Source organism: Ambystoma mexicanum, chromosome 2q (assembly GCF_040938575.1).
Source record: "Ambystoma mexicanum isolate Mex_15411 chromosome 2q, UKY_AmexF1_1, whole genome shotgun sequence".
NCBI lineage: Eukaryota > Metazoa > Chordata > Amphibia > Caudata > Ambystomatidae > Ambystoma > Ambystoma mexicanum.
This window is the reverse complement of record NC_090924.1, coordinates 850,300,108-850,326,352: the sequence shown is the minus strand read 5'-3', so window position 1 is coordinate 850,326,352 and position 26,245 is coordinate 850,300,108. Positions and strand designations below refer to the sequence as shown.

General features: G+C 44.6%; 1 protein-coding gene across 5 annotated transcripts in view; it reads left to right on the top strand.

Annotated features, from left to right (window-relative positions):
• The window catches only part of SVIL (supervillin), a 950,451-nt gene that overhangs the window by 362,796 nt on the left and 561,410 nt on the right, over positions 1-26,245 (top strand). For all 5 annotated transcript variants that reach the window (XM_069648084.1, XM_069648081.1, XM_069648082.1 and 2 more), the window contains one exon: positions 9,393-9,454. In XM_069648084.1, the coding sequence (XP_069504185.1) occupies positions 9,393-9,454 (62 nt within the window). The remainder of the gene's footprint in view (positions 1-9,392; positions 9,455-26,245) is intronic.

The following is a 26,245-nucleotide window of genomic DNA, read 5'->3' as shown; positions in this document are numbered from 1 at the left end:
CCTGTGAGGTAGACTTTGATGCAGCTTGGGATGAGAAGAAGCCTGCAAGGAGTACTTCCCACTTTGTGCTGCCATTAATGGATGTGGAAGAGTAAGGTGGGAGAGTGGCAGTGAGGTGAGAGGTCCATAGGTCAGGAGATGAGACAGAAAAGAGGATGTCGGTGAAGATTTCTCTTGAGGAAGCACTGACCTAGTTGTGTGCAATTGGGAGGCTTGGGTTGGCAGCAAGGATGTCTTTATTTTTTTTTTGAATGCATATTTCATCCAGATTTTGTGAGAGGGAGGATAGGTGATAGTGTAGCAGTCGGAGAAGATTGGAGAGATGGAGAGTGCCATATCAGATTGAGAGAAAGAAGAGAGAGGGCTGGGGTGGGAGTTGTGTGAGTGCTGCAATGCACAGTTCTAAACCAGAACACAGTTGGCCGAGTGGGAGTTTAAGAATACAGACAAATACAATGCTGGGTGAAGGCACACCTAAGTTTGATTTGTACACTAGACAGCCAATACAATGGTGGACGACAGAGGAATTGCAGCACAGAGCAACGGTTGTGGTGAGCAGAAATGAAACTCGGAGTGTGAGCAGAGTGACGTTTCACCTTTGTACATGGGAGATCTGAATGTAAGTTGGAGATGTAGAGGGAATGAGTCAAGTGGAGACGAGAAACAGCCACCAAGCACCAGTCAGTACTCAAGTGATGACGAGATGGGGTTTGGGGAGTCACAGACCAGGCCTGCAAGGATGGAGTATTCAATGGGATAGAGCTTAATAGACACTGGATGTAAGAGTGTGGGGCACGACCAGACACTGACGGGGCCTTAGTGTGGGCCTTGGTTGGGGGCCATTTTTGCCTGCCGGCTTCCTGTGATTGGCCCTCTAGTGGGCAGACCAATCAGAGCGTAGCTGGAGCCAGGCAGCCCATACACCACCTAGATGAAGTAGATTAACTAGTTGGACCCACTTGTTAATAGAGGTGAAAGTGCTATATATCAGTATTGCAGATTGACAATATTGTGGTTCCTGTGTCATTATCCGATAATGCAATGCTGCCAATTGCACGTTGTATGCTGGATGTAATCAAGTGTTTGATCAGAAAGTGGTCTAGCGGTGAAAAGGTACCTGTATTCCTTAGTTGTAGGGTTGACCAGGCACCAGATGAGATGTCTCTCAAGCTTGGATTTCCACTGAACGCCTAAGACCCTCTTTTTCTGTTTTTTAGTAGTGTTCATTTTGTCCCTGTGGGATGTTTTAACCCACTTAGGCTCTGCTATGCTGCAGCAGTGTGTTATGATGGTGTCAGAAATATCAAAATGGCCGCAAAACCCTTGTGGGCGCCAAAACCTCAGAAAATAGCGCTTTGCAACGCACAAAAAGTTGGCTGCCCAATCTGCCACGCATGTTGTCAGTGGTGGAACAGAGATCTCACTCCTGGAATATGTCACTGGGCTCCACAACAAGGAAAAATGGAGTACAGAAGGAAAAAGCAGTGTTGCTAAATGAAACCCCAAAATGTGCTTTAAATCCTTTTCTTTGTTACTGAAACTGCAGAATGCCGGTGCAAAACACCCTCAAACACCCAAAATTCTTGCTGGGTGGTACAATTCACTTAGTTTAAGAAATCATTGTGAACTTGCAAGGTCCTAAAAAGCTGAGAGCATGAAGAAAATTCCACCTCAAAAGTGGCCTGTCTGTGGATCTGTCAAAATTCTGGGTGCAGTACCCTGGGCCGCCTGAATGACAGCTGTCAGGAGCCGGCCTGATTAAACTTTAAACATGTATATAAACTGAAATCAAATGTTTGCAATCTAAGAGCCCTGTTACTGAGAGTAACCTATTTTGTAATTCTTTTGATCCCATGGTTTAAAACCTTGAAGTATTGTAGCTGCTATTTTGAAATCACAAGTTTGTTTTAAGCGAAGGGAAAATGTAACAGAATTAACAATTAAATCAAGCCTGGCAAAAGCTACCAAACTGGAATATCGGGTTTCTCCACAGAAGGATGGCCTTTCCCCCCACCAGGAAATCACACCAAAGTGATAATTATAGGCTTTGGAAAGAACCTGGTCTACAGAGGCAAAAGGGAACAATGAACAGCTGCCACTAAGGAAATGCGGGTTGTGAGGAGAGTCGTAAATGGCCTCTGCCAAGAGCAAACGGGGAGGAGACTACTTCTGAACTGCAGGGAGACAGAAGGAGGCGGAGACAAACCACCCTCTGTAGCTGAACCTTCAAATATAACACTTTTTAAAAGACTTGTAATTTGCCAGTGAAAATTGTGTAAAATATAGCAGTAACAGATTTGTGAATCTAAATTTTGGCTGCACGTTTCAAGAGGCAGCAAAATCGTGTGACATGTTCTGGAAAGAAACGGCAGAAAATGTGATTTTACACAAAATGGATTGCTGCTAGAAGTATGACACTTTATACGCTTATGCCTATGTTAAACACGCACACTTGTAGAAATGTGCTTATAAATTGGACATTGTGTCCCTGATGAAACGGGCAAAATTCTGTGTAAAGCAGAGACAAGATCCCACCGCTACAGGGTTTGGAGGGATAGCTGCTATATAAAATATGTAATCTGTACATGTGATTCGTATAGAGGTTGCACATGTGTAAATATGTATGGTGCCAAAAGTAGATTTTGTGTTCAAGGGGCCAGGGGTGGATCCTCCGCCTCATAAAATCACGCCATAAAGGTGACACCCTGTTTCTCACCTCCTATCAAGGCAGAGAGGAGACTCTGACCCAATCACCTGTCAAAGGGGCGAGCTTAGGATAAACCAGCGCGCACACGCCTTTATCATAGCATAACTAGAGACAGCTCACCACTCAGGACAGACTGATTCCCTCACTATCCCGATGCTGGTGGAGCACCCTGTTAATGAACTTTACATCTTCCTTACTCCAGAAACTTGGCAAAGCAGAAATCCATTGCATAGCTGAACCATTTTCAGCTAGGCCTCAAATTCCAGAACTAGAACCCCACAAACCAGGGGCTGTACTGCTTGCCTGCTGAAAGAATTATCATCGGAATCAAGAATGGCTGATCCAATCCAGTCCTGTGCCGTGCTGTGACCAGAGTGCCTTGCTGATTGCAGATCAATCCGATGTGTCAAGGCGTCTGTCCTAGAACCACATCCCATTCCCTGACCAGAATCTTGACGGACCAGAATCCTGACGGTTCTGTTTAAAAACATATCTAGTGAGTATCTATAGAAAGAACTGTGTCACTAGCATATGTATACCTTGCTTAGTTAATCCCCATCTTAAACCCATCCTGTCTTGTATTCAGAACCTGTATTGTTAGGAGCATTTTTTAATTGCCTGAACTCTGCATCCAATCCCTCCTATCTTCCTCCTGTACTAGTAATGCTAAAACTATCTCTACGCTGATCTTTTATCATCTGAAAAAGACGAGTTTCCTCTGCAGGCAGTCATTCTGATCAAGTGGCTGTGTTCCTGTGTGGTATTCGTTTGTTCATAGTCATCCTCTAGTGTAAGAAATCCTTTGTCATTTTAAAAGTGCATTCCAGTTTTCCCTTCTTGCGCCTATCTCTAAAAAGCGACATCCACTAAAACGTCCATCACTTCCTCAGTTTTTGTGCTAGAAACAACATTTTCAACTTCTGCCTGTAGCTAACATCCACAGCTTTAAATAGTGTCTGGAACCGCATCCCAAATCTATACGGTTCTCCCGTTATCGCGATTATCACGCAGTGAAAAGTTTGCCGCAAATTTCATTTTTGGGAAATTCTGACACTTGTAAAACAGCTTTTGATTGCTCCCGACTTGAATTTTAAGACTTCAAATTGTTTCCTGGTATTAAATCATTGCTTGTGTTTAGGTGCAACTATCCAAAGTGGCTCCCATAAGAATTTATACAATTTCAGCAATTTTGACCATATTTAGTGTTTACCCCAGTCCATTCTAAGAGAACTTTAAAAGCCATTCTGACAGTTTGACAGTCAATTCCGTTTTTCTCTTGTGTCTGCTGGGGGAAAGTGGGATTGATATTCTGTGTGATTCTGCCATTCCTGAATACCTGTTATCTCCTCCTATCTCTTTACATTGCCTATTGGGGGTTGAGGGGTGTGCAGGGGGAACCTATAACCACAGTGCTATTCAATCTGAACACACACAAACACACAAGTATTATTTCTGTGCTGAATTGTTTTGCTAACTATTACTCCTGGTGTGTTAAAGAGATCATTCAGTGTTACATCGCCCCATTGGTGATTGTGTACCCATTAAAACATAGTGTCATTAAATTGTAAATCCAAAAATAAATATTTTAACTTTGCAAACCAGCCTGATTCCTGGTTCAGTGTGACTGGGGGTGGGGGAGAGGAGTTCTAGGAGAGGGGCGTGATATGAGTGGTACATCGTTCAGAATAAAGAACTTTTAGATAAAAATAAATAAGGATTTCAGTTGTGCATTACATGCTAGGCGTTGACTTGGGTGTGTGCCGGATTGAATACACTCACATCCCCCGTATGAGATTAATCACTAAATTAATTTTGTTGGAGAGTGGCTATTGTGACTTCCACTGATGACCATTCCTCCCATGATTTGTTGAACAGTACGCACAGGGTTACGTCAGCTCTGTATTACCCATTCTTACCTGTGCCATTAACCAGCCACAATCCTTATTAAGAAGATTCATGTTCTTATGCGGTCTAGACCTTGTGGAGCTTGCAAGCCTTACTGTGTATTGGATAGTTTTTCTGGAGATGGGCAATGTCGGTACATCATTTTTCCTTTTTGGGGAAACAGGGGGTTGCTTAACTGGTTTCTTCCAAGTAATGATTCGTAGCGTAGAGCTCCCTATCCTCCCCTGCCACCTTCAGGCGTTTGATATTTCTGTACTAGCATGTGCTTTTTGGACCCAACTTATTGCTTCTTGGGTTCCTAGCATGTTTTCATGGATCCTTTTTGGAACTGGAATTCTTTATTCCTGCACCCTGATCATGTTAGGAGTTGTAATATTAATGCTACCTTTTCTATACAGCATCTTCTAGGGCAGGGGTCTGCAACCTCTGGCTCTCAAACTGTTTTGCGCTAGGACTCCCAGGAACTCACTATTGAATATGCTGTTAGGGCTGATGGGAGCTGTAGTCCAAAACCCCAAGAGAGACAAATGCTGTAGAGCCCTTCTCTAAGGCAACAAAGATGTAATTTGAGATTGATGATGCATTATGCTGGGGGAGAAAGCCGCAATCTAAATGTTACCAATACTGCATCAGAGAAGGGTTTTTTGTGGCAGAACTTGGGTATTTGTTTGCACCATTTACCCAAGTAATCACTGTCCTAGCGGTGCTAGAAGATCGAATCTGGGTTAGCAATACCAGTTCTGAATCTTTCTGCACCAGTCTACACATTTGTGGTAGGTTTTGCATATAGCAAAACTCAGTAACTGCTTCATGCTTTTTTGCCTTTTCTTGTATGTTCTCGGTCTGTGGTCACTAAGATTCTATCTGCATGGAAGGCTGACTTAGTCAGCCACTGCTCAAATCTGTGCCATCCACAGTCTAGTGTTTCAGTATTCCAAAATACAAGGCGTAGTGAAAGTCTTTCCCACCTTGACCATGCCTTGTAAGCCCAATTGCTTTCCACCTCTTACAACCGCTCTTAAGGTTCAAGTTAGTAATCTTATTTGGCACTTTAGTAGGAGAGGACTTATATTGTGAATAAAGATGCACATCCTACCTATTCAATTAACCTCAGAGGTGTGCAATGCTAGAGATTTAAGGATCTGTTGGTCCAGGGCTCATTCTGGAAGAATCAACTGGTGGATATTGGCACGTCTTGGCAGAAAAGGCTTTTTTTCTAACTGCTAATTTTATCCTGACCATGCAACTGCTTGCAACAGACTTATAGATCAACCAACTGCGTCACCTAGTTCGTACCACCAACCTGATGGCTTTCCAGAATCGATGCCTGATGTTCCTGAGTCGATCAAACACATTAACTGTTCAGTCATCTGACCTATTAACCAATACACCTGCCTTGACAAGAATGCTGCCTTTTATTGGAGACATCCACGGGTATGCGCTTCACTGTGATGTACATTCTGATTTGTTTTGGCTCCATTTAAAGGCTTAAGACATTGCACTTAGTGGTTACATGATTGGTTAAGCCCTCACTGCCTGATGGCAATTTGGAAGTGCCTTCTTTGCAATGCAATACAGAGGAACAGAATAACATGGTGTCGGCAGTCTTTTCAAAACCAGCTCTCATCTCCCCATCCAAAGCCAGAAAGAAAGACCCGTCTTCCATAGAGGAAGTGGGAATAGTCAATAGCATTAGTATCGGTCTACGAGATGCATTTGTTTCTGGAGAATGCTATAGTATAGGTTGCAGGAATATGGGCTGCACCAGTGTGTTTGAGCAGATGATTGTCGCAGAATTGTTCAACAGCAAGAACACGAGATGAATCCCTGCCAGACTACAAGAGTCCGGGGCTGAATGATTAGGCAGCAGAAGAGATGCAAGCTAGTGGTGGCAAGTTAAACTACCAGAACAAGTCGTGACAAGTGGATGTGAAGAGAGCAGACCTAGAGACTAGAAGCAGCCAAATCCCAAGACTGAATGGAATGAGTATTCAGCGGCAGATGCCAGATGTAGGAGTGAGACAAGACTGAAGACTCTACAACTGAGAAGATGCGGCCCCAGAGGGAATAAACGACTGATAGTGCTGATTAAGTTAAACAGTATGCTGGGGCCTTGAGTGCCTAGAATGCATTAAGAAGGCAACACTGAAGAGACATGCTGCATGCTAGAACTTTGTCATCACTCACAAAACATCCTAGCATCTGATGTTTTCTAGAACCATCCTAGAACCACTGCATGCTGCTACTGTTTCAGAGCACCTAAATTGTAGTAACCCTGGCCTCTTTCAGACCAGGTGGAGAAGAAAACTAGTTGCACATCAACACTGAACACTCCAAACCTAATCCACCTGACCTTTTATACAATTTTAATAGACTTTGTACTATTCTTTCTTTTCTTATTTCGTTTAGCCCGTCACAAATGGTTTTAGAAGTCTGATCCAAGCAGACCTGAGCCTGTACGCCAACGGAAGCAACTACACACAATTCAGAAATGTTCAAGACTTGCATTGAGAGTCTTTACCCTTACCCAAGGTTTACAAAGGCCATAGAGTATTAAGATCTACACTTCCTAGGAGTGTGCTGTCACAGAGCATTCCAACTGCTTTTCAAACCACCATACAGGTCATTGATGTGGGGGAGCATCCTAGATTGAGACTTATGATGAAACCTTGATGGCCTGTTCAATTTTGTGCAACTTCCTTTTTAAATGTGAAGAGGCAATGAGGTAGCCCAATTACTTTATGAAGAGATCAGCATGAAGACGTAGAATCTATGAAGCCAACGGAAAGGTGGCTGTGGGTTGTACTGTCTCAGCAACTGTAGGTGTGTGTCTCTGTAGTTGGCTAGGCAATACTATCCAGAGATTGCCTTTTGAAGTAGGTAGTGGGATGTCTGGTCTGACATGGAGTGGTGTGGGGGAATATGCCCACATCAGTGAGGAAAGGGTTCGCTATGATGAGATGAAGGTTGGGAGCCTTCCTGAAGCGCTTTCATGATGGGTGCATAGCAGGATGTTCGCTTATGTATTTCAGGTCTCTGGATAGGTCCACGTCTGAGAGATTCTTGAAGTTTGATTCAAATTGATGGGAATTGCCATTGACCTGGAGTGAGGTAGAACTGTCTTGCTGATTCCTTCATGCATGTCTGGACTGCTTTATTACACAGCGCTGTGCTTAAGTGACTCCACTTGTGTGTAAATAGTGAAGGTGTGGTATGGCCGCTCTGAGTATCACCGGATCTTGCTTGAATATGCCAATGGGTGTATTTCTGGGCCAGTGATAGTGCTTGAGGTTTTGTACAGCCTTTATTACTTTGTGATGTCAGATCGATAGTTATTCACATGGGGGGAATGGCCTGTTAACTCAAGAGATATTCGTACAAGGCATTAGCTTGGGAACCATGGTGAAGGCTAGATCCAGGTAATAGTCCCATTGATGTCAGGGCTGAGGAATACACAGTTTGATATTGAGGGGTTCATGAGCTCAAGGGGGATGTTTAAAAAAAAAAACAATGTGTTGGTGAAGCATTCACACGAGAGAGTAAGGTCTCCAAACAAATGTTGGAATGGTTGATGGTAGTTATGGGGTTTGTTATATCTTTGACGAATGCTCTGATTGCTTGTGGTCTTTATATTGGATGGATGGTGCTTCTCTCAGAGGATGAGTGGAAAATGGCATAACTGGTGCTACATGGAGGTGAGCAATGTTGATTGTAGGAGGAAGCATTGGGTGCACCCATATGTAACTTTTGTTTGTTAAACTGCTTCACCAAAAGTGCATATGTTTCGGCAAGTTTTGTTAACCAAATCGTCAGCTTTAACTAACAGTACAATGAGTGCTCATATGAGGCACTGCTTAGCCCTACAGCTTGTCTACACGTCCTCTGGTCAAGGATAACTTCTGGGATTCAGATCTTGGGAAGCTAGCAATCTGCACTTTTCTGCATTTGCAAGCAATAACCCTAAGGATGTATCCTCTTCCAAGTTTGGGCAATTCCCTTATGCTTGGCCAAGTTCTGCTTTTTAATGATTATTTGTGTGCAGTTGGTAGAGTAAATTATGACTGTTTTGAATAGTGCATTATGGTAGCTTTGTATTACTGAATTTTGGTAGTGGAGTGCCTCTTTTTAAATCTCCTGACTGCTGCATCTGTCCTTCGTTACGTTGAAGACTTTTTCACGCCTGCACCCCCTTTATTTTGGCTGTCAACTTAAATGCTCTATTAGGAGTTCTACACAAATGATCCAGTTGGAAAGGAACTGGCCATACTCTACCACTAGTAGTTTATGATTTTCTCCGGTGGCTTTTGAAGCTGGATGCTCGCAAGTATTGTGAATTCAGACTGTACTTGTTTTAATGTACTGCATGTAATCTAATGATTCTGCAAGTACCGATCTACAGATCAGCAGAATAATTCCAAACACCTTGCTCCCCCCGGTGGCTAAATGCAAGTATATTAGCAGCAGTTGACCAATATTTCAAGGTATACACCTATCACCCTGCATATTGCTTCCATAAAATCACCCCAACAAGGCTTCATAGAAAATTGACTTGATACTGTTCTGATAAATTAACTTGTTTATTGATCAGTTTGAAATGTCAACATCTATTAAGTGTAGACTTTTTTGTCAGATTCACCAGTGATGTGCAAAGAAACTAACTGATCCTTTTTTTGTGGTGCTACGTGTTTGAGTTGAGTTTTGTGGTACAAGAGTACAACATCATATAGGATATGTAAATATAATTTCAAATGCTTCTTTTCATGACTTTTCTTGTTTTCAGATGAAGGAAAAGTGGACGACCGAGCTAAGCTGAGTGTTGCTGCAAAGAGGCTGCTTTTCCGGGTAAAGATCTGTTCTTCCTCAATAATAATGGAAGTCGGGGGGTGGGGGGCATAAGGGGAAGTGTGTACACAGCTGGACATTTCAGTTTAGTTTCTTAAGTTCACTGTTCTCTATCTAGTATGACCTAGTAGTATGCTGCTATTCATATTTGTACTGTAAAAAAAATATTACCATCCAGTTTATTTCTGTATCTTTTGTAAGAAGATAGGATGCCACATCCTTTAGTGGGATGTTGAAAGGTTTCAAAATGTTTTTATGCACAGAGAATTAACATTTTGCATAGGGCTTTGGGGTTTTGATTGCAGCATGTAAATGCTGAGGGCATAGTAGTTCATATCCTCTGTCGTTCATATCCTCTGTAAGCCCTGTGGGTTGGGGGGCGTAGATATCCACGTTCTTGTATCACCTACTGTAATTGTGTAGCTACAGAGCATTTTTAATCTGAGCTTAAGTAGAGGCATTTTGTCTAAAAAATCACATGGATTTCTGCAGTATTACCAAAACTTGTAACTATACATCAAATTATGCAAAAGTGAAGGAAAGCCTACATAAATATTAACATTTTGGGCGTGTTTTTATTGCTTGGTTATAGGACAGCCAAAAGCAGTGAAAGGGCTACAAAGTAGGACCCAGTCTCCGAGTGGACGCATGTGCAATAAGCAGTCAAATGAAATGGCCAGATACTGCCTCCCCTGCCCCGAAACCCCTCCCACCCCCACCCCCGTTTTCCCTACACAATGTTTTAGTGATCAAGTCTAATCTTCACACAGGATGGACTTCATCTTTTGTGGTGTCCAATGAAGGGGCAGTAATGGATTTGAAATGCCATCTTAAATGGATTCACATTTTTGTCATTCTGCACTGGGTTGAAGGAAACCCTCCTAGAGAGGGCTTGAGCAGGTCAAAATTAAACTTGGCAATTGGTCACTGGACAACAGTAAAGTTAGCCAGTGTTTCCATCAGTAATGCATCAAACCTACATTTAGGCGAGCAGTGTTTTAGGGCATAGCATACAGCTGCACCTCAATCATGACCACCAGTTAGCCAGAAACCTCTCTGGGGTTGTTACTGGACCGAGGAGTTGGCTTGCCTTTTGGGTTTGACCAGCCTTGTATATAAAAGCATATTCTCCTCTTGTGTAGCCCAGAGAGACAACACATGTTTGAAGAACTCCTAGGCCCACTACATCCCATAGGACAACGTATTTCAGTGTTTGTCGTCAATAGTGGCCTTCCAGCAAGACCAATAAAATATCCCCATTACTGCCTGTAGTCTGTGCAAAGTAATTATGAAAATATACTGGACTCCTACTCAGATATGCTGTGGATCTTACTTTAAACTTTAATCTTTGCTAGATAGTAGGCAGCCAGAATTGACCAGTGCATTTCAGCCTCTAGGTCCTTCATAAGGCAATGTCTATGAACAATACTAAGAGTTTATAATGGTCAAGACCAATATTGCACAAATCCTCAATATACATTTTTTACAGTAAATAATCTGGTTTAATGTGATTCCCATAAAGGCCCACATATCTGGTGAAGATGAATCAGGTAAGTTACACAACAAAATTGTATGTTGTATCTGAATCTGTCATCTAAGTGGTGGAACAAAAGTAGACATACAAAGTCAGGTTTTAGTAAACGGATGTCCTATAGGAGTTAGACCTTATGAGAATAAACTAAACAACCAAATACATACCTGGCAATGTAGTGTGCCAAGAGTCTTCAAAAAATAAACTTCTACCATAACCTGGCCTCAAACCTATATATAACCAAAAACAGTATACTCGTGTATATCATAAAGATAGAAGGTTGATTATGTGCAGTAGCTTTTGATTCACTCCTAATATCTTGCATAAATGCAAGAAAAATCGGAGCCAAAATACCAGAGTTGTGAAGTTTATGGTAGTTGAATCCAAAAAAGGAGCCGTAAAAAGTAAAGACAAAATGCTGAAAAGTATATATTTACAGAGAACGTATGCAAGAAGAAACTTTGAAATCAGCCACACTAGTGGTCTTCACCCTGTGGTCTAAGAATGGCAGTGGGCTTAACTATTGCAACTCAACTTTATAGGAAAATATCTTATACTAATGTATTAGTTTCAAGCAAAAGGTCTGGCAAAAGCCAATAAAACCAATGAAAACAAGCACATGAAAAAATCCTATCAATGCAATGCTATACAACAGTGCTGCTTATTTTCCTACATAACTGCAGGAAGAGACATGACTGTTAAAAAAAAAAAAAACTGGAACCTAGGAACACTGGGTGAAGCAAAGTGATAATCATTGGGAATGGCATATGACAAACAAATGTCACAGAATTTTAATGCTCCATCTTTAATTGTTTTTTTAATTTTTTGTATTAAGTGTACTTGGATACATTTAGTACCTTTTAGACTAATCACAATTATTTCATTGATTAAAACATACAATATACAAATAATTACAATATTGAAATATCATTAAAAAAAAGAGAAAAACATAAAATCTGTAATCTCACAGCAATCGATCGGGTGCTTACCAATTCAGGGCCAATTTCCTGGCCGCTCGTTGCCATACATAAAATGCTGCTGCAGTGGTCGCCAGAGATTCTGCATCAAATATTGTGCCCCAAAATCCATCTGAGGAATAGGAGCGAGTTTCACTATAGGCCCTGTTATACTCTGTGTACCACACTGAGTCAAAATATGGCATGCTGTTTCCCCCGTGTGTTCTAAAATGTCCAGCGTTTGAAGGCAGACGGCTAAAATCTTACCAACATGGGGAGATGCAGTTTTACCAGGTAGGACTTTGGCTGATCAAGTGTGAAAGACTGGTGGGCATAGTATTCAAATTTTCAAAGGCCGGCCAGGTGGTCTAAGGCAGTGGCTGCGTCATGGGGAATGAATTTCTCTTCAATCCTTGCCAGATTGAAATACAGCCAAGACTCTGGGGCGTTACCCACACCAATCTCCAATAAATAGCGTTTCTGATCTCCCACTTTTTGAGAATCTTAGTGGCACACTGCTCTACCCAGAAGAGTGTCGGCACCTAGACAGCCATAATACATCTTGGCCCAGAACTTACTTGCTGTTTTCCGAGTGTCAATAAAGAAGGAAGTCCCAGCTCCAACCTAATCGCCTCCAGATATACCCTTACTGATAATCCCAGTAGGGACCGCATGACGTTTGCCTCCCATCTGGGAAGCCACTTTACTGCCCTTAATGGGAATACCTCCAGTGCATAAAATATTCCTGGGATAATTGAAACTCTGTAGGCGATAGATTATGTTTGCTTCTATTGAACGCTTGCTTTGCAAATCAATGATTCTTTTAAGAGACAGCCATTTGTACCAGGCCCTGCCTGTTTGAGATTCCCACCGCCAAATATGCCAGGTATAAACAAGGTCTAATGGGGACTTCCAAGTACCTATACTCTGTAACCTGCTCTAACTTCATTCCCCTGAGGCTCCATTTAAAAGAAGGGGCTCCATATGTTCCTTTCCCTCAAATCATTACTTTTGTTTTAGAAGCATTTGGGTTGAGGCCGCGTTTCCTTTCAAAGGTATGTAGGGCATTGAGTGAATGCTGCAGAAAGAGCGGTGTATGATTATAAAATCACTGTATCGTCAGCATAAAGTAGGCATGGGAGGGGGTCTGTTCCATACCATGGTGGATGATTCTCAATCGCTCTAAGCACCATGGGTAGCTCAGATGTATACAAGTTATATAACAGGGTAGCCAAAGGGCATCCCTGTTTCAACCCCTGCACATTGCTGAGCGGACTCGACAAGTCCCCTTCTTGAGGCAATCTCACCCTAACCTGGGTGTCCCTATACAGTGCTCTGATGAAATACAGGAGTGATTGATATATATCCCATGCTTCATGCTTTCCCCAGAGTTCTGATCTAATTACGCTGTCGAAAGCTGCAGAATAGTCAATGAAGCATAGGCTTGGCACTACTCCCGAATAAGATTGCGTGTCTGAAATACGGGTTAACAAGTTCCATATTGAATGGAAGGTCCCACAACCTTTTCTAAAACCTGTCTGCTGAGAACTCAGTAGGCCCTTCTCCCTGACCCATGCCGACAGCAGCTCCAATAACAAGGTGGCAAAGAGCTTGGAGCTGCAGTCCAGCATTGCGAGGAACCTAAAGTTGGATGGAAGATTCCACTGACCCTTCTTATGGACAGAAATGGGTATAGATGATTTCCATGAGGGGGGTATAGTCACAAAGTCGCAGACCTGCTTAAATAGTATAAAAAAAGAGTCCCGCCCATCATTGCGTATCACCCTTTAAGACTAGGTTGCACAGGCAATCGGGTCCAGCGGCCCTAGAAGCCTTAGACCTCAATATGCCGGTTACTAGGTCTGCCCCCCAAATATGCCTGCTTGCCAGGAAATCGGCCATGGGCTCTCCTATCTCTCCCGCATTTGGTTCCCCCCCCCCCCCTTGTCCATAGAGCTTTTTCTATGTGCTGAGACCATCCCTTCTCTGAAATCCCACCAACTCCTTAGCCTCCACACCGCCCCATGGCCCTGATTGAGGTGCCAGAATTTGAGTCGTGGGTTTTTATGAGGCAGTTTATGAATTTCCAACCTTCAGTATTAAACCAAAGTCTGTGCTCTTCCAGCCAGTTCTTATAACTAGCTCTAGCTGCTGAGATGGAATGAGCTTTTTTGGTCTCCGTCAGACAGCGGCTTCGCTTTATCCTTCGCACAACCCCATTCAATTATTTTTTCCTTTTATGAATGCCGGAATCAAAAACACTCAGCGGTCGGCTCTGTTGATTGTGCTTAAGGATATGTCTAAGGTCTTCAGGACAGAAAATGGATCATAGCTCACCCAGATCTCCCTTGCATTTTACCAACATTTCCCATAAGTCGTAACCAGATCATCCCAGGGCCACGTCAAACTTTTCAATGCTGCCCGCTGACCATCACAGCCTCTTCCCCAGTGTGTTTACAGAGGGATTACACATTAGTCTGGCTAGTGAAGGCTTAGGCAAGCTCTCACAGCTCAGGAGCATGACATGGTTGCTGGCCACCGTGGGCTTCTGCAGCAGTTGGGGGGTGGGGGGCTTGAATGGTCAGGTTAGGGTTTGTGAAAATGAAGTCAATGTAGCTACTATGGTGGTCCTTAGACCACCTGTACTCATTTCCACCCTCTTTGGCCTTCAGGGGCAGTAACGCAAACTCAGGGCACCCCTCCAAGGCGCCCCCCTGAATCTAATGTCCCCCCATTCCCCACTCCAGTGGATCCATACTGAGATCTATGTTGAAGTCCCCTGTCCGTATTATTGAACCTCTGGGGAATTGTGATTGCCGTCAACAAAGGGTCTCAACCACGACCTCGATCAAAGCATTCGTCATTTCCCCACCCAGAGGATCATATAATATGGCTACCAAAACCTTCTGGCTAGGCCTGAGGTTCTTAACACGGACAGCCAAAAAGTTTCCATGCGATCTACTGGGTATGTATTCAGAGGGATCCAAATTAGCTTTTACCCCTGTACATGAACTTCCCATCGGACGGCCCCTTCGTGGTGATAATGACAAACGGAAAAAAAGTGAGTAGCCATCTAAGTTGAATGGAGAAAGTAACCAAGTTTCTAGCAAACAAAAACATTTGACATTCCTTAAAGCTAACAGGGGGATTAGAGTTTTTCAAAAAGGAATGATGCCCCCTAGAGTTCCAGGACAACAAGCTAAGGTTCTTTGCCCTCTCCCAGATAGGTTGTCAATGCAATTGGAAGGCCAACTGAAGCCATTGCCCCTGTTGCCTCAGAGCGGCCAAACAACTGGCGGGTGGATTGCCCCCTGCAGGGGAAATTGGCCCAAGAGTTAAACGTGTGTTGTTGATTTTTTGCCATGCTGGATGGAATACCCCAATTTCAAATCCCAGGTGATGCAGAGCTTAAATATTTTTACAAAAATACGCTCTACCACCACCAGGGAAATTAAGTTATTAAGGTTACCAAGGACCAATTGTTCAGACACTTCACAGATGGAAATTCCAATATAAGAATATCCCTGTAGGTCTGGGATCAGAAGTAGAAGCTCCAAGAGCCATGTACAATTCAAAAAAGGGCTGTTGGCTGTCGGTTTTAACTCCACAAATGTAACATGAACCAGGTCCTTAAACGCCTCCACGTCCTTTAACTTTCTTGGTCAGGTTTTTGGGCCTCAGAGTCTCCACTTTGTCTAGCCCAGGTGCCTTGCGTGGCTGTATGTTGGGTCAGCAACCTGTCCATTTGCCCCCTTCTAGGTTCTTATGGGTAAGATTTTCATAGTAATGATAAATCTTCCTGAACTTTGTCAACCCCAGAACCTTTTCCTATACTGGTGGATTATTTTACCTTGTGCCTCTGTGAGTGGGAACCTTTTTCCACAGAATCTTTTAATCTTTTTATGGGTGTCATTTATTTTAGACTCTCCATGGTGTCTTTTAAAAGTTATCCACTTTGACAACTTTTTGGCAATAAGTGCCTGTTGCTGTATTGCCCTAGAAGCTCCCCTTTTAACTTTCTCTGGCTAACCTTGAGAGATCTACAGTAGAAACTATCTTTGGATCCCTTTTACATTATTTGTTGAAACCAGCACACTCCACCTTGTGTGAAGTGCTGGGGAGATGCAATGTATCCCCTTTCATACTAAAACTGTAACAATTCTGTTGCAGGGACAAGCTTACCTTTAATGGCTGATGGCAGTGAAACCTTTTACTAATTCGGGGCACCTTTACCGCAGGCTGTGTTCACAGCTGCAGTAAAGGCACCCAAGGGTGCTAATTTTACAAAAGTGGCCCCTGTCTTGTTTTCTTTGCCATTTTAGTGTTCCTTATCCTTACTTTCCCATCCCCGGGCATCCAGGGCGGGAAATTACTTGGTGATTTTTTTTATCTTCTCCTTGACTCCCCGCCCAGGCTCCAGTCTGTCTGAAGGCAGGAAGCGAGGGAGTCCAAAACTCCACAGCACTTTGTCTTCCTCCTTGCCTGAATGGAGACAAATCCCAGTGGCGTGTCTGACTGTCTTGATTGGACAACCAGACGGCCCCTTGTTGTAAAAGGCAGGGAGAGAATGCAGAAGCTGTGCTGCAGTTCCTGTTGAATACTCTGAACCTAGAAGCTGCAGACAAGACGACCACTGGAACCAAAACTGAAGAGGATGATGGAAAAGCGCCTGAGAAGATATCCAGCGACTGGAGAGCCTGCTGTGTAACCTGAGCCTAATGTTGCCCTTCCTTCCAATTGACCTAGGGACTCTGAAAACAACTACTCCGACCCAGAGCCTGGTGCGACCAACTAGACTCAAGAGGACCTGCATTTTGCACCATCCCTCATCGTGCTGCGACCTCGCAGGGCTGCAATACCATGGGACGTCAAGCCATTGTGCGATGCATGGTCTTCCCGCTGAAACTTGGTGGGCATCCTGCTGGATCTCCAGAGGCATGATTCCAGTCTGAAAAGACCCCTTACCAGAGTGCTGGACCTTTGTAATGACAACATTCCGACCAGCGATCTTCTTTCTTCATCAGTGCTGTTTGAAAGGCGCTGAAACCAAGAAGAGCCACTGAATCTCGATAGCTGACAAAGTCCTCTCCAAGTACTGCCGCAAGAGATCTCCAGACATCCACCCTCTTGTCCCCATGACTGAGGCACAGGATCAAGGGTCTGCTTGGCTGTATCAAGGAGGAATCCAGTTGAAACACTTTCTTCAAACCAGAAGTACTCTGGGGACTAGGGGTACTCTAGGTTTGTACTGTAACTAAAATAAGTGTTCCACTATTCACAAAACGTATATTCTCCAGTAGATTTGTGATTTCTTGCTGAGCATCACGGTCCAACTGTTAGGGTCTACTACCCTGGTATTACTGAATGGTTTTACTCCCCAAGAATAGGTATGTCCTAGACTGAATGTGGTTAAAAAGATTTGACTTCCGTAGAACTACTGTTGGGTGTTCCAAATAAGGTTATATGCTTTGGTCTGTGTACCTTCAAGCATTGTGTTGTGTTTTTTTATATAATGTGTTTGACTTTTTTCTTGTTGCATTGATTCACATCTAGAAGGTACCCACTGAGATAGAACTGCAATTTATTTTGCCTGTCCTGCACACTTACAAATTGCTACTGTTGGCTGGATTCACATTTAGAAAGTACCCTCTGAGTTTGTACTGTAATGGATTTGTGCTGTACACTTGGAAAACTGTTCTTGTTAGATTGGCTCACATCTTACCTGCCCGTGCCGCTCATTTACAGTGATTCAAATCTAGAAGGTCCCCGCTGTGACTGTACTGTGACTTATCTGTCTCACACTCTTAGAAATTGTTCTTATTAGATTGACACACATCTAGAAGGCTACATTGACTCACATCTTAAAGTACCCCCTGAAATAGCACGGTGACTCACTTGCCTACGCTGCACATTTAGAATTGCTCTTGCTGATTTGTTACACAACTAGTGCCGTCAGAGATAGTACTGTGATTTAGTTGCCTACTGTTTAGGCCCTGCTACTGCATCTGAACTTCCATCCTACTGTTATCAACTTTTGGCCCTCTCCCACTACCTTAGAGGCCAAAATCTAGACGTAGGTTATAAATCTAGGGCCTCTACATCTACTATTACATCAATCTCTAAGTGCTACCCTTGACCTCCCCCGTGATGGAGATCCCAGCTCATCCCCTCTCCAACCCGTCCTGATTCCTAGCCTCCCTCCACCTTACCCCGCCCCCATTGCTCACCCCATCAGGCGCATGGCCCACACTCTAGCTACAATTTAAAGACCCCCCCCTGTCCCTGTCCTGATCACAAACCACAACCCCTCCCCCATACATAACTACACCCAGATGCCGCCCGCCCTCTTTCCTACCATCCTCCCTCGTCCAACTCTAAGATCTGAGGAGCACTCTGGCGCACAAAACACCTACCTCCCCAAGAGCTCATTCCCCATCCCTCCCTAACGTATCGACTTCCACCCCCCCTGACATCTTTTGAGAACACCCTGATACCCCCTGCCCATACTCCACGTCCACTATCGAACTCCCAAGCCAGGGGAGACCTCCCATGCTGCCCACTCCGTCCCCCTCAGCCCACTGGGGAAATCTCCACTCTCTCGACCAACCTCCGATGCCACCCTCTCCCTTTTAACCCTTACTCGACCCTGGCCAACAAACCTCCCCCCTTCATATCCCTTCTCTTCCCTTCTCTAAAAGTATCTTATTTCGCCCTTCTAGAACGGTAACCTCACCACCCCCCCATTACCCCTGCCCACTCTCACCCCTATGGAACCAAACCCACAAAATGCAGAAACCTGTCCTCTCCCACGTCCCTCCACTCCTGCTTCAGCCCAACAGCCCAGCCTCTCCCTCCCCTACCCCTCACACTCCTCTCTCCCTGCTTCCTCCCCATTTCTCTCGACTTCTCACCCTGTACACATAATCCCCCGTCGCCCTCTAGACTCATTCCAAAATCAACCCGCCTAAACCCCCCCTTGACCCTCACCTCGTCTCTCACATACCTTCCTCCACCCGCCTACTCTGCCCTCCCTCCATCGATGTAACCCTCTCACCCTACACTCAAGGACCACTGGCACACAGCCCCTGCATACCTCACCGCAACCGGTCTCATCCAACCCGAATGTTCCTACCACACCCACCACCCCACCAGGGAACTCGTGTCCGCCAACCTCCCACTACGATGAGCATCACAAAATTCTCCTCCCCTCATGAAGTCACATGCATCCTTTTAATGCCTGCTCTATAGCAAAAAACAGACACAACATCTTTGACCTATCCTCTGTCAAAACTGACCTCATTTCTATCACTGAAAGCTTTTTCACCGATGACTTTTCCCCAGTAGCACACAGAGCCTTCCCCTCTGGTTACACGCTCATCGCCCCTAATAGACCCTCCAGAGGTGGCGGTGTGGCAGTCCTCTTCAATCCTCTCTTCTCCATCTCACTCGTCGAATTCCAGACATGCAGTGCCTCCTGTGAATCCCTTCTAGTAAAACTCTCCCTACCGACTTTCACCCACAGCTTCCTAAACGTCTACAGACAACCTGGATATGATAGACATTTCGCCAACAACCTCTTTGACTCAATAGCTACCATTCAAGTAAATCATCCTTCTCTCACACTCCTGGGTGACTTCAATATCTGGTTCGATTGTCCCCAACAACCCCATGACTCATCCTCTGGTTGACGGTCTTGATGCACTTTATGCAATTTTAAGCTCCCATGACATGGATTATATATCCCCTCCCAAACCACTCATCCTGACCGACCACTATGCCGTCCCCTTCTCTATCCACACACCTGCCCCTCCTCCTACAGCCCCCTGGTCCTCACTTGTGATGTCAGGGTCCTTCCCGACCTAGCCGAAGCCCTGCTTCTTCAACCCCTTGAAACGCAGCCCCCTAACAGACCCATAACCATTGATTCCTTCAACTCATGGCTTAAAGACTCACTAATTCCTCTCACCCCCGTCGCTCCCGCATCCTCACGCAAAGGACCGTTCCCCAAATGGGTCACTCCCCACCTGAGGAATGCCAAAAAAAAATCTCAAACTCAAATTGCAAGCATCTGAAACCAATCTCAGCAGATCAGTGTACACCCACCACCACCACCGTAACTACAAATCCGAAAGGCCAAAAAAATCTATTACAATAAAAAAAATTCTCAACTGTGGCAACCGCAGCAGCGAACTCCACATGATCATATCGGAATTCATGAAACCAACTTGTACCTCTACCCAATCCACCCCCTCACAATCACTCTGCGAGTCCCTCTCCCTACACTTCTACAATACCACTCTTGACAGGACGGCAACCCTTAACACCAAACTCTACTTGCTATTCCCCTTCCCATCAACGACCCCTCCTAATCCCATTGCCCTGATGCCCAATTTCCCTACGTTCGACTCTTTCAAACCCATCTGCAGAGAAGAGTTCCTTGACCTAACATCAACCAGCAAGCCCTCCGGATCGCCCCTCGACACCTGCCCCGCCTCTGTCCTAAAGGAAATATTCTTGTCTACCAGCGCAGGAGAACATGCAAGAGCCATACTAAATGACTCCCTCACCTCTTGCATCTTCCCTGATGCCTTCAAAATAGCGCCTATCAAGCCACTTCTAAAAGAAAAAGGCATCCCTCATCACCCTTGAACCCAAGAATTAGACCGATCTCCAACACCAGACTTCTCGCAAAACTCCTTGACCGGACAGCATACTCCCAGCTCAACTCCTTTTGTAGAAGCCACCTGTCTTCTCGATCCCACACAATCGGGCTTCAGACCGCGACATGGTACAGAAGCCACTCTGGTCTCGATCTGGAATGAGCTCAAGGTCACTTCAGACTCTGAAGGCTGCGCAGCACTGATTCTCCTCTTTCTCTTTGCAGCCTTTGACACAGTTAACCACTGATTCCTCCTTGACCGCCCTCGCTCCCTAGGAATCTGGTACTGCTCTCAAATGGATTGCCTCCTTCGTCAGCAACCGGAAACAAATGACCCGCCTCTCCCATTTTGTCTCAACTGCTTGCTAGGTGAACATTGGAGTACCCCCAGGTGCATGCCTATCTGCTCTCCTGTTCAACCGCTATATGACCACTCTACCAGGAATCATCCGCACACACAAAATCTCATGTTACAACTACAATGACGATACCCAAATTATCCGAAGAATCCCCAAATCAGGCACCAGCCCCACCCCGACCGTGAAGCCTGTCTCCACAATATTGACCGTTGGATGACCATAAACTACCACCTTTTGAACCCTGATAAAACCGAAATGATGGTGTGCGGCAATACTGCCCTCTGCCACATCCACTGCCATGGCCCGCATACCAACTCCACAAACTCCAAAGAGCCTAAAACGCTGCCGCAAAACTGCTCCTTGCCCTGGGTCATACAGACCACATCACACCAGCGCTCCGAACCCTCCACTGGCTCCCAGTCCAACGAATGGTCACCTTCGAGACCCTATGCATAACCCACCATGCAGTACACAAGACCGGCCCAATGTACGTACAAAAAAAAAAAGAAACACTACCTCCCATCTCACACCCTAAAATCAAGCACTTCCCTCCTGCTAGTGATTCCAACCTTAGCTGTCTGGGTCGTAGTAGTCCCCTTTTCAACCTTGGCTTCAACTCTATGAAACTTTCTCCCCCCTCAAATTCGACACACCTAAGACTACATGACCTTCCGCAAATCTCTAAAAACGTCTCTTTCCGTAATGCTGACCAGGACCATCTGAGATGACTGAGCCTTGCTATCCGATGACAACTACTCAATGAGATCCCGAGCAATGACACCACTGATTACGCTAATTCACTATTAAGCAAACGCACACTTGAAATCTATAATTGGCGAACTTCTTAGATCATAACTTCACCCAAACACTCGCCTCCCATATCACTATGCCTTCTCTCTACTCTACACCAACACACAATTAGAATGCAGCTACACCCTCGATCAATTTCGGCCTAGCTGCTCACATACGAACATAACCCATGTACACCTCATCACTCTAATAAAACGCAGCTACATCCCACGACAAACCGACCTAGCTGCACACTTAATCGTCCTACACAGACCTAACTTAGCCAGAACTCAGTCTTGGTACCCACCCGCCAGACTGCACACATCCAATTTATAAAAATATCAACGCACCTAATGCTAGGATGCAGTTACCATCCGGCAATTGCATCAGCTGCACACAACTGGTGCACCCTATGACACTTACTCTCTCAAATGACCAAGACTGTGATCCCGAGGGCGTTCAACCAAACAGCGCTTTGAGGTCATACCAATGATAAATGGAGAACTATATAAATGCCAAATAACAATAACCAGTACTCCAAGAGTTAACTTGGCCTAATTGTACTTACAATAAACTCTTATTTTTTAATACTTCAGATTGCAGTGTTTATATTGATTCACTTGTGTTATAGATTCTTTGTACCGGTCTCAGCCCTCTCTCCCTCCTAAGATAAGCCTGGCTGCTCTGTCTATGCTACCATGAACTCAGGTGGTACAGCCTTATACTAAGAGTGGAGTTTTGTAATGTCACAGTTGAATGGCTTTGATGAAGTTTGGTAGAACTTCAGAAAAAACTGCTCTAACAGTTCTTCAGGTTGGGTGCTTAGAGAGGGACATATTTGGTTCCCTGACTCTCCTCTGGGACTCTCTTACAGGCACACAAAGCTGTTTGTGGATGTTGAAGGTGGTCAACCATGATGGGATTAAGAGGCAAGGCCACAGGAGGGAATAGTGACACAGAGGCCTTATTTGAGTGCCCCAATGGTGGCCGCTGCAGCAGAGGCGGCTGTTAGTGTATGGAGCGAAAAGGGACCGTATTACTGGCTGTAGACTGTCCAGTCGACACCAGTTTAGTAGGTATTTCCATCTCTTGTGGGCTGAGCCATACATCCATCGGACCCCGTACGGTCACCCTCCTCACCTGCCTGTTGCCCATTTCCTTTGAAATAGTTCCTCCCCTCCCCCCCTCTTGCGCTTGTGCCTGAGAAGAACCCTTAAGGAATGTCTTATTCTTGCAAGCGTTCATTTGGGACTTTTGCTGGGGCAAGTGCATTTTCTTGCACAGTTTGAATGTGTGCTTGGGAGACTGGGAGGGAATGGGGGAATGATTAAGCATTGAACGTTCCACACAAATTGCCTCCAACGCACTGCTTTCTGAGTTAGCCACTACGTAAGATGTTTCTTCAGATGGAATTCCCCACAAGGCAAGGTCATAGACCTTAGTGCAAGGGGAACCGAGGTTGGAGATCTTGGTGCCAGATCAACCAACAAACTTGGGGCAGAATTCAGTTTAGTGTATTGTAACTGGGCACTGTGGACTCTAATTGCCCCCTTTTTGTCTACCCCAGGAATCCCCAGAAGGCCAAATGTGGTGGTTAGCGAAATCAACGCCTCCAGAACTTGTATCAAGCCCTCTCTAAGTGCCGCTGTTCTTCTGCCATGTTTGCACATAGTTGCAATAGAACTTAAACCTTGGCTTCCAAAAATGCAGATTATGCTTCTCGGTGTGTACTTCTGTAGATCGCCGGGACATGGGTCATTTGAAATCGATGAGTCCTCCTCATCGTCACTTTTCCCTGTAGAAGACTCTGTAGTGGTTATGAATTTTTCTAGGTCGGGAGTGCAAGAAAGTTTTGAAGGCAAAGTATTGTCAATCAGTCAGCAAGCGCTATTGAGTTCCTTTGGATGCTCTGACATAGTTTCAACAGGGACCCATTATTATCGATTGAGATGTTACCATTGATAGCTTCATCCTCTCTGTTGACAGATAGTTTGGCCAAGTAAGCCATGCTTGAGCAGGTCCATAGGGGGGAGGTACAGTTCAAGGATTTTATTTTTGTTTGCGCAAGTTCCGCCTTCAGTGCTTCAAAATTGAAGGCTTTCGTATTACGTGGTGGGGCACCTAGCAGACTCTTGCTAATTTGAGGACTATGGGCTCGCTTAGTCCTGGCGTCACTGTGCAGGGTGGACCTTTGGGCATTATTTGCCCTCATTTGAAAGCACTATGGATCCATGGGTCTTAATTACACACTGTTTGGGCCGCACGTTTGCAAAATGGGGTCAACGTGGGGGCTTGAGTAACTGTACAGATGTAGTTCCAGCACCAGTAAAAGAAAGAGAAGAAAAAAGTGGGAAAAAACAGAAAGAAGAGAAGGCGAGAACAGGAAGCAAGGCGAAGTTACAGGAAGCGATGGAAAGTACCCCCAATGGAGGACCTGAAACCAGACTGCCACAAACCGCCCTGGCAGAATATTATAGGAAACTCGGCCTCCAGGTGTAATTGTAGACCAGAGCCGCTTCTCGGGCTCTTCTCAGGCCACAAACAGTCTTAAGGGTGAGAAGATGAATTATCAGGTCCGCAATCAAGACGCTTAAAGCTTACTGCCAAACACTTTTATTTTGTTCCTGGTCCCTCAGTCCAACAGAACCACGGACCACAGACCACTTTGCTCCACTTCCGCGCCCACTCCACGCCAGAAGTGAGGTTATGAAGAGTTGTCTGGTCCTTCGTTGCTGCTCCGTTCAGCCACAGTGAAAATTAAAGGGACAGTGTTCCCAGTGAATATGCCGGCAACAACGGCAAAAACCAGCAGAGACAGCTGCAAAAGTGCTCCAGCAGGACAGAGCCAGGGTCTGCCACAGGTACCACAGGTACCACAGACTACTTCGCTCCACTTCCAAATGTCTTTAACATCAAACCGGGAAAGGATTTCAGAAGTCAAAAGCTGGAATTCAAGGAAAGGTTAAACAGGCAGACTGCAAAAGCAGACTGAAAAGGGTGCTGCAAAGCAGTAACAAACTGGATTCAAATGCCAAAAATCAGGAAAGACTCAGACTGATAACAGGCGCACACAAGCATAAACTCCTAATGGAACCAGTTGACTTTCTTTAATAGTTGGGAAAGTAGGAAACCACAGAAGTGTGGTTTACAAGTTTGAAAAGTCTTCAAAGTGAGGTGACTTCCTTCCATTGACTGCTCCTCGGTAAAGCGTCTTCGAGGGAAGTCTTGTCTTTATGTGACATACATTTCAGATTAACTTTTTTTTTTCTCCCACTCCTTGGACACATGATTGTATTGGACCTTTTTGGGAATTGAAAACGTTGGTTGAAGGAAAGTAAGTTGAAAGCTGCATGCTACCACAAATTATTTCTGTGCATCACACTGTAGGTCCTTATTAGCAGTTCTCTCTGTGAACCTTAGCTGTCATCCCTCCACTTCACTCTGCTGTCGGAATGCAAAAATCCAAAAAAAAACTTTGAAAATCACACCAACAAAAAACTCACTTTCAGAAAATGTCAGTCCTATTCCTATAATGTCCTCATACTTTGATACAAATTAGTTTCTATTCACAACAGAGGATGCTTGAGTGTGATTTACCTAGTCCACCAACTCTCTCATTCAGTAATATTGATCAGTCATATTGTTTTAAACCAATTTTTCAAAATGGCTGTAAATTAGATTCTTGAATTGAAATGTCCACGTAGAGTGCTCGAGTTTCCCAGTTCGATGTGTGACATTTATTTAGTCCTGGTTTTCTTGTAATTGTGGGACTTGTGGAGAAGAAGAAACCATAGTGGAGAGGAGTAATATTTTCAAAGAGAAATAGCTGGCAAAGTCAGAACCAGATAAAGTAAATAGCATAGAAGGATTGGGAGTAGGAGAGAAAATAATGATTGAAGTTTTGGTACAAACTACAAGGGTGCGAGGAAAGAGTCAGAGTACTAAAGTATTGTTGTTTGGCAGAAAGAAGTGAAGAATCATAGGTAGAATGAAGAGATAACTCAAGATCCGAGGTAGCTTTCGTTTTACACCAGCGACGCTCGCCAACACAATCTGTCATAACAAAGAGAAGCAATCATCCAGGGCTGGGATGGTTTACAGGAGGGGGGAAAAAGAGGCGTAAGATGAAAGTGTAGAAAGACTAGAGAATAAAGCAGCATCAGATAAGAGGAGAAAGTATCAATTGACAGTAAAAGAGCAGTACAGAAGTGAAAGTGGACATTTGGAATGAAGATCACAACGTAAAAAGTGGAGGTTGAATGGTGGGGGTGGAAGGAGGTAAAGGAGCCATCTAATACAATGGGAGAGCAGATACAAGTAGACATTGGTAGCACAGAAAAAATTAGATCTAGTGCTGAGCCTGAGATATGGGATGGAGGGAGCAGGGATCTTCAAAAGATGGTAGGTGTCAACAACAGGTGCATCGAGGAAACGCTGAGTGTGAGGAGAAGAAATGAAGATTAAAATCTCATAGGAGAACCAAGAGCCGAACAGAGG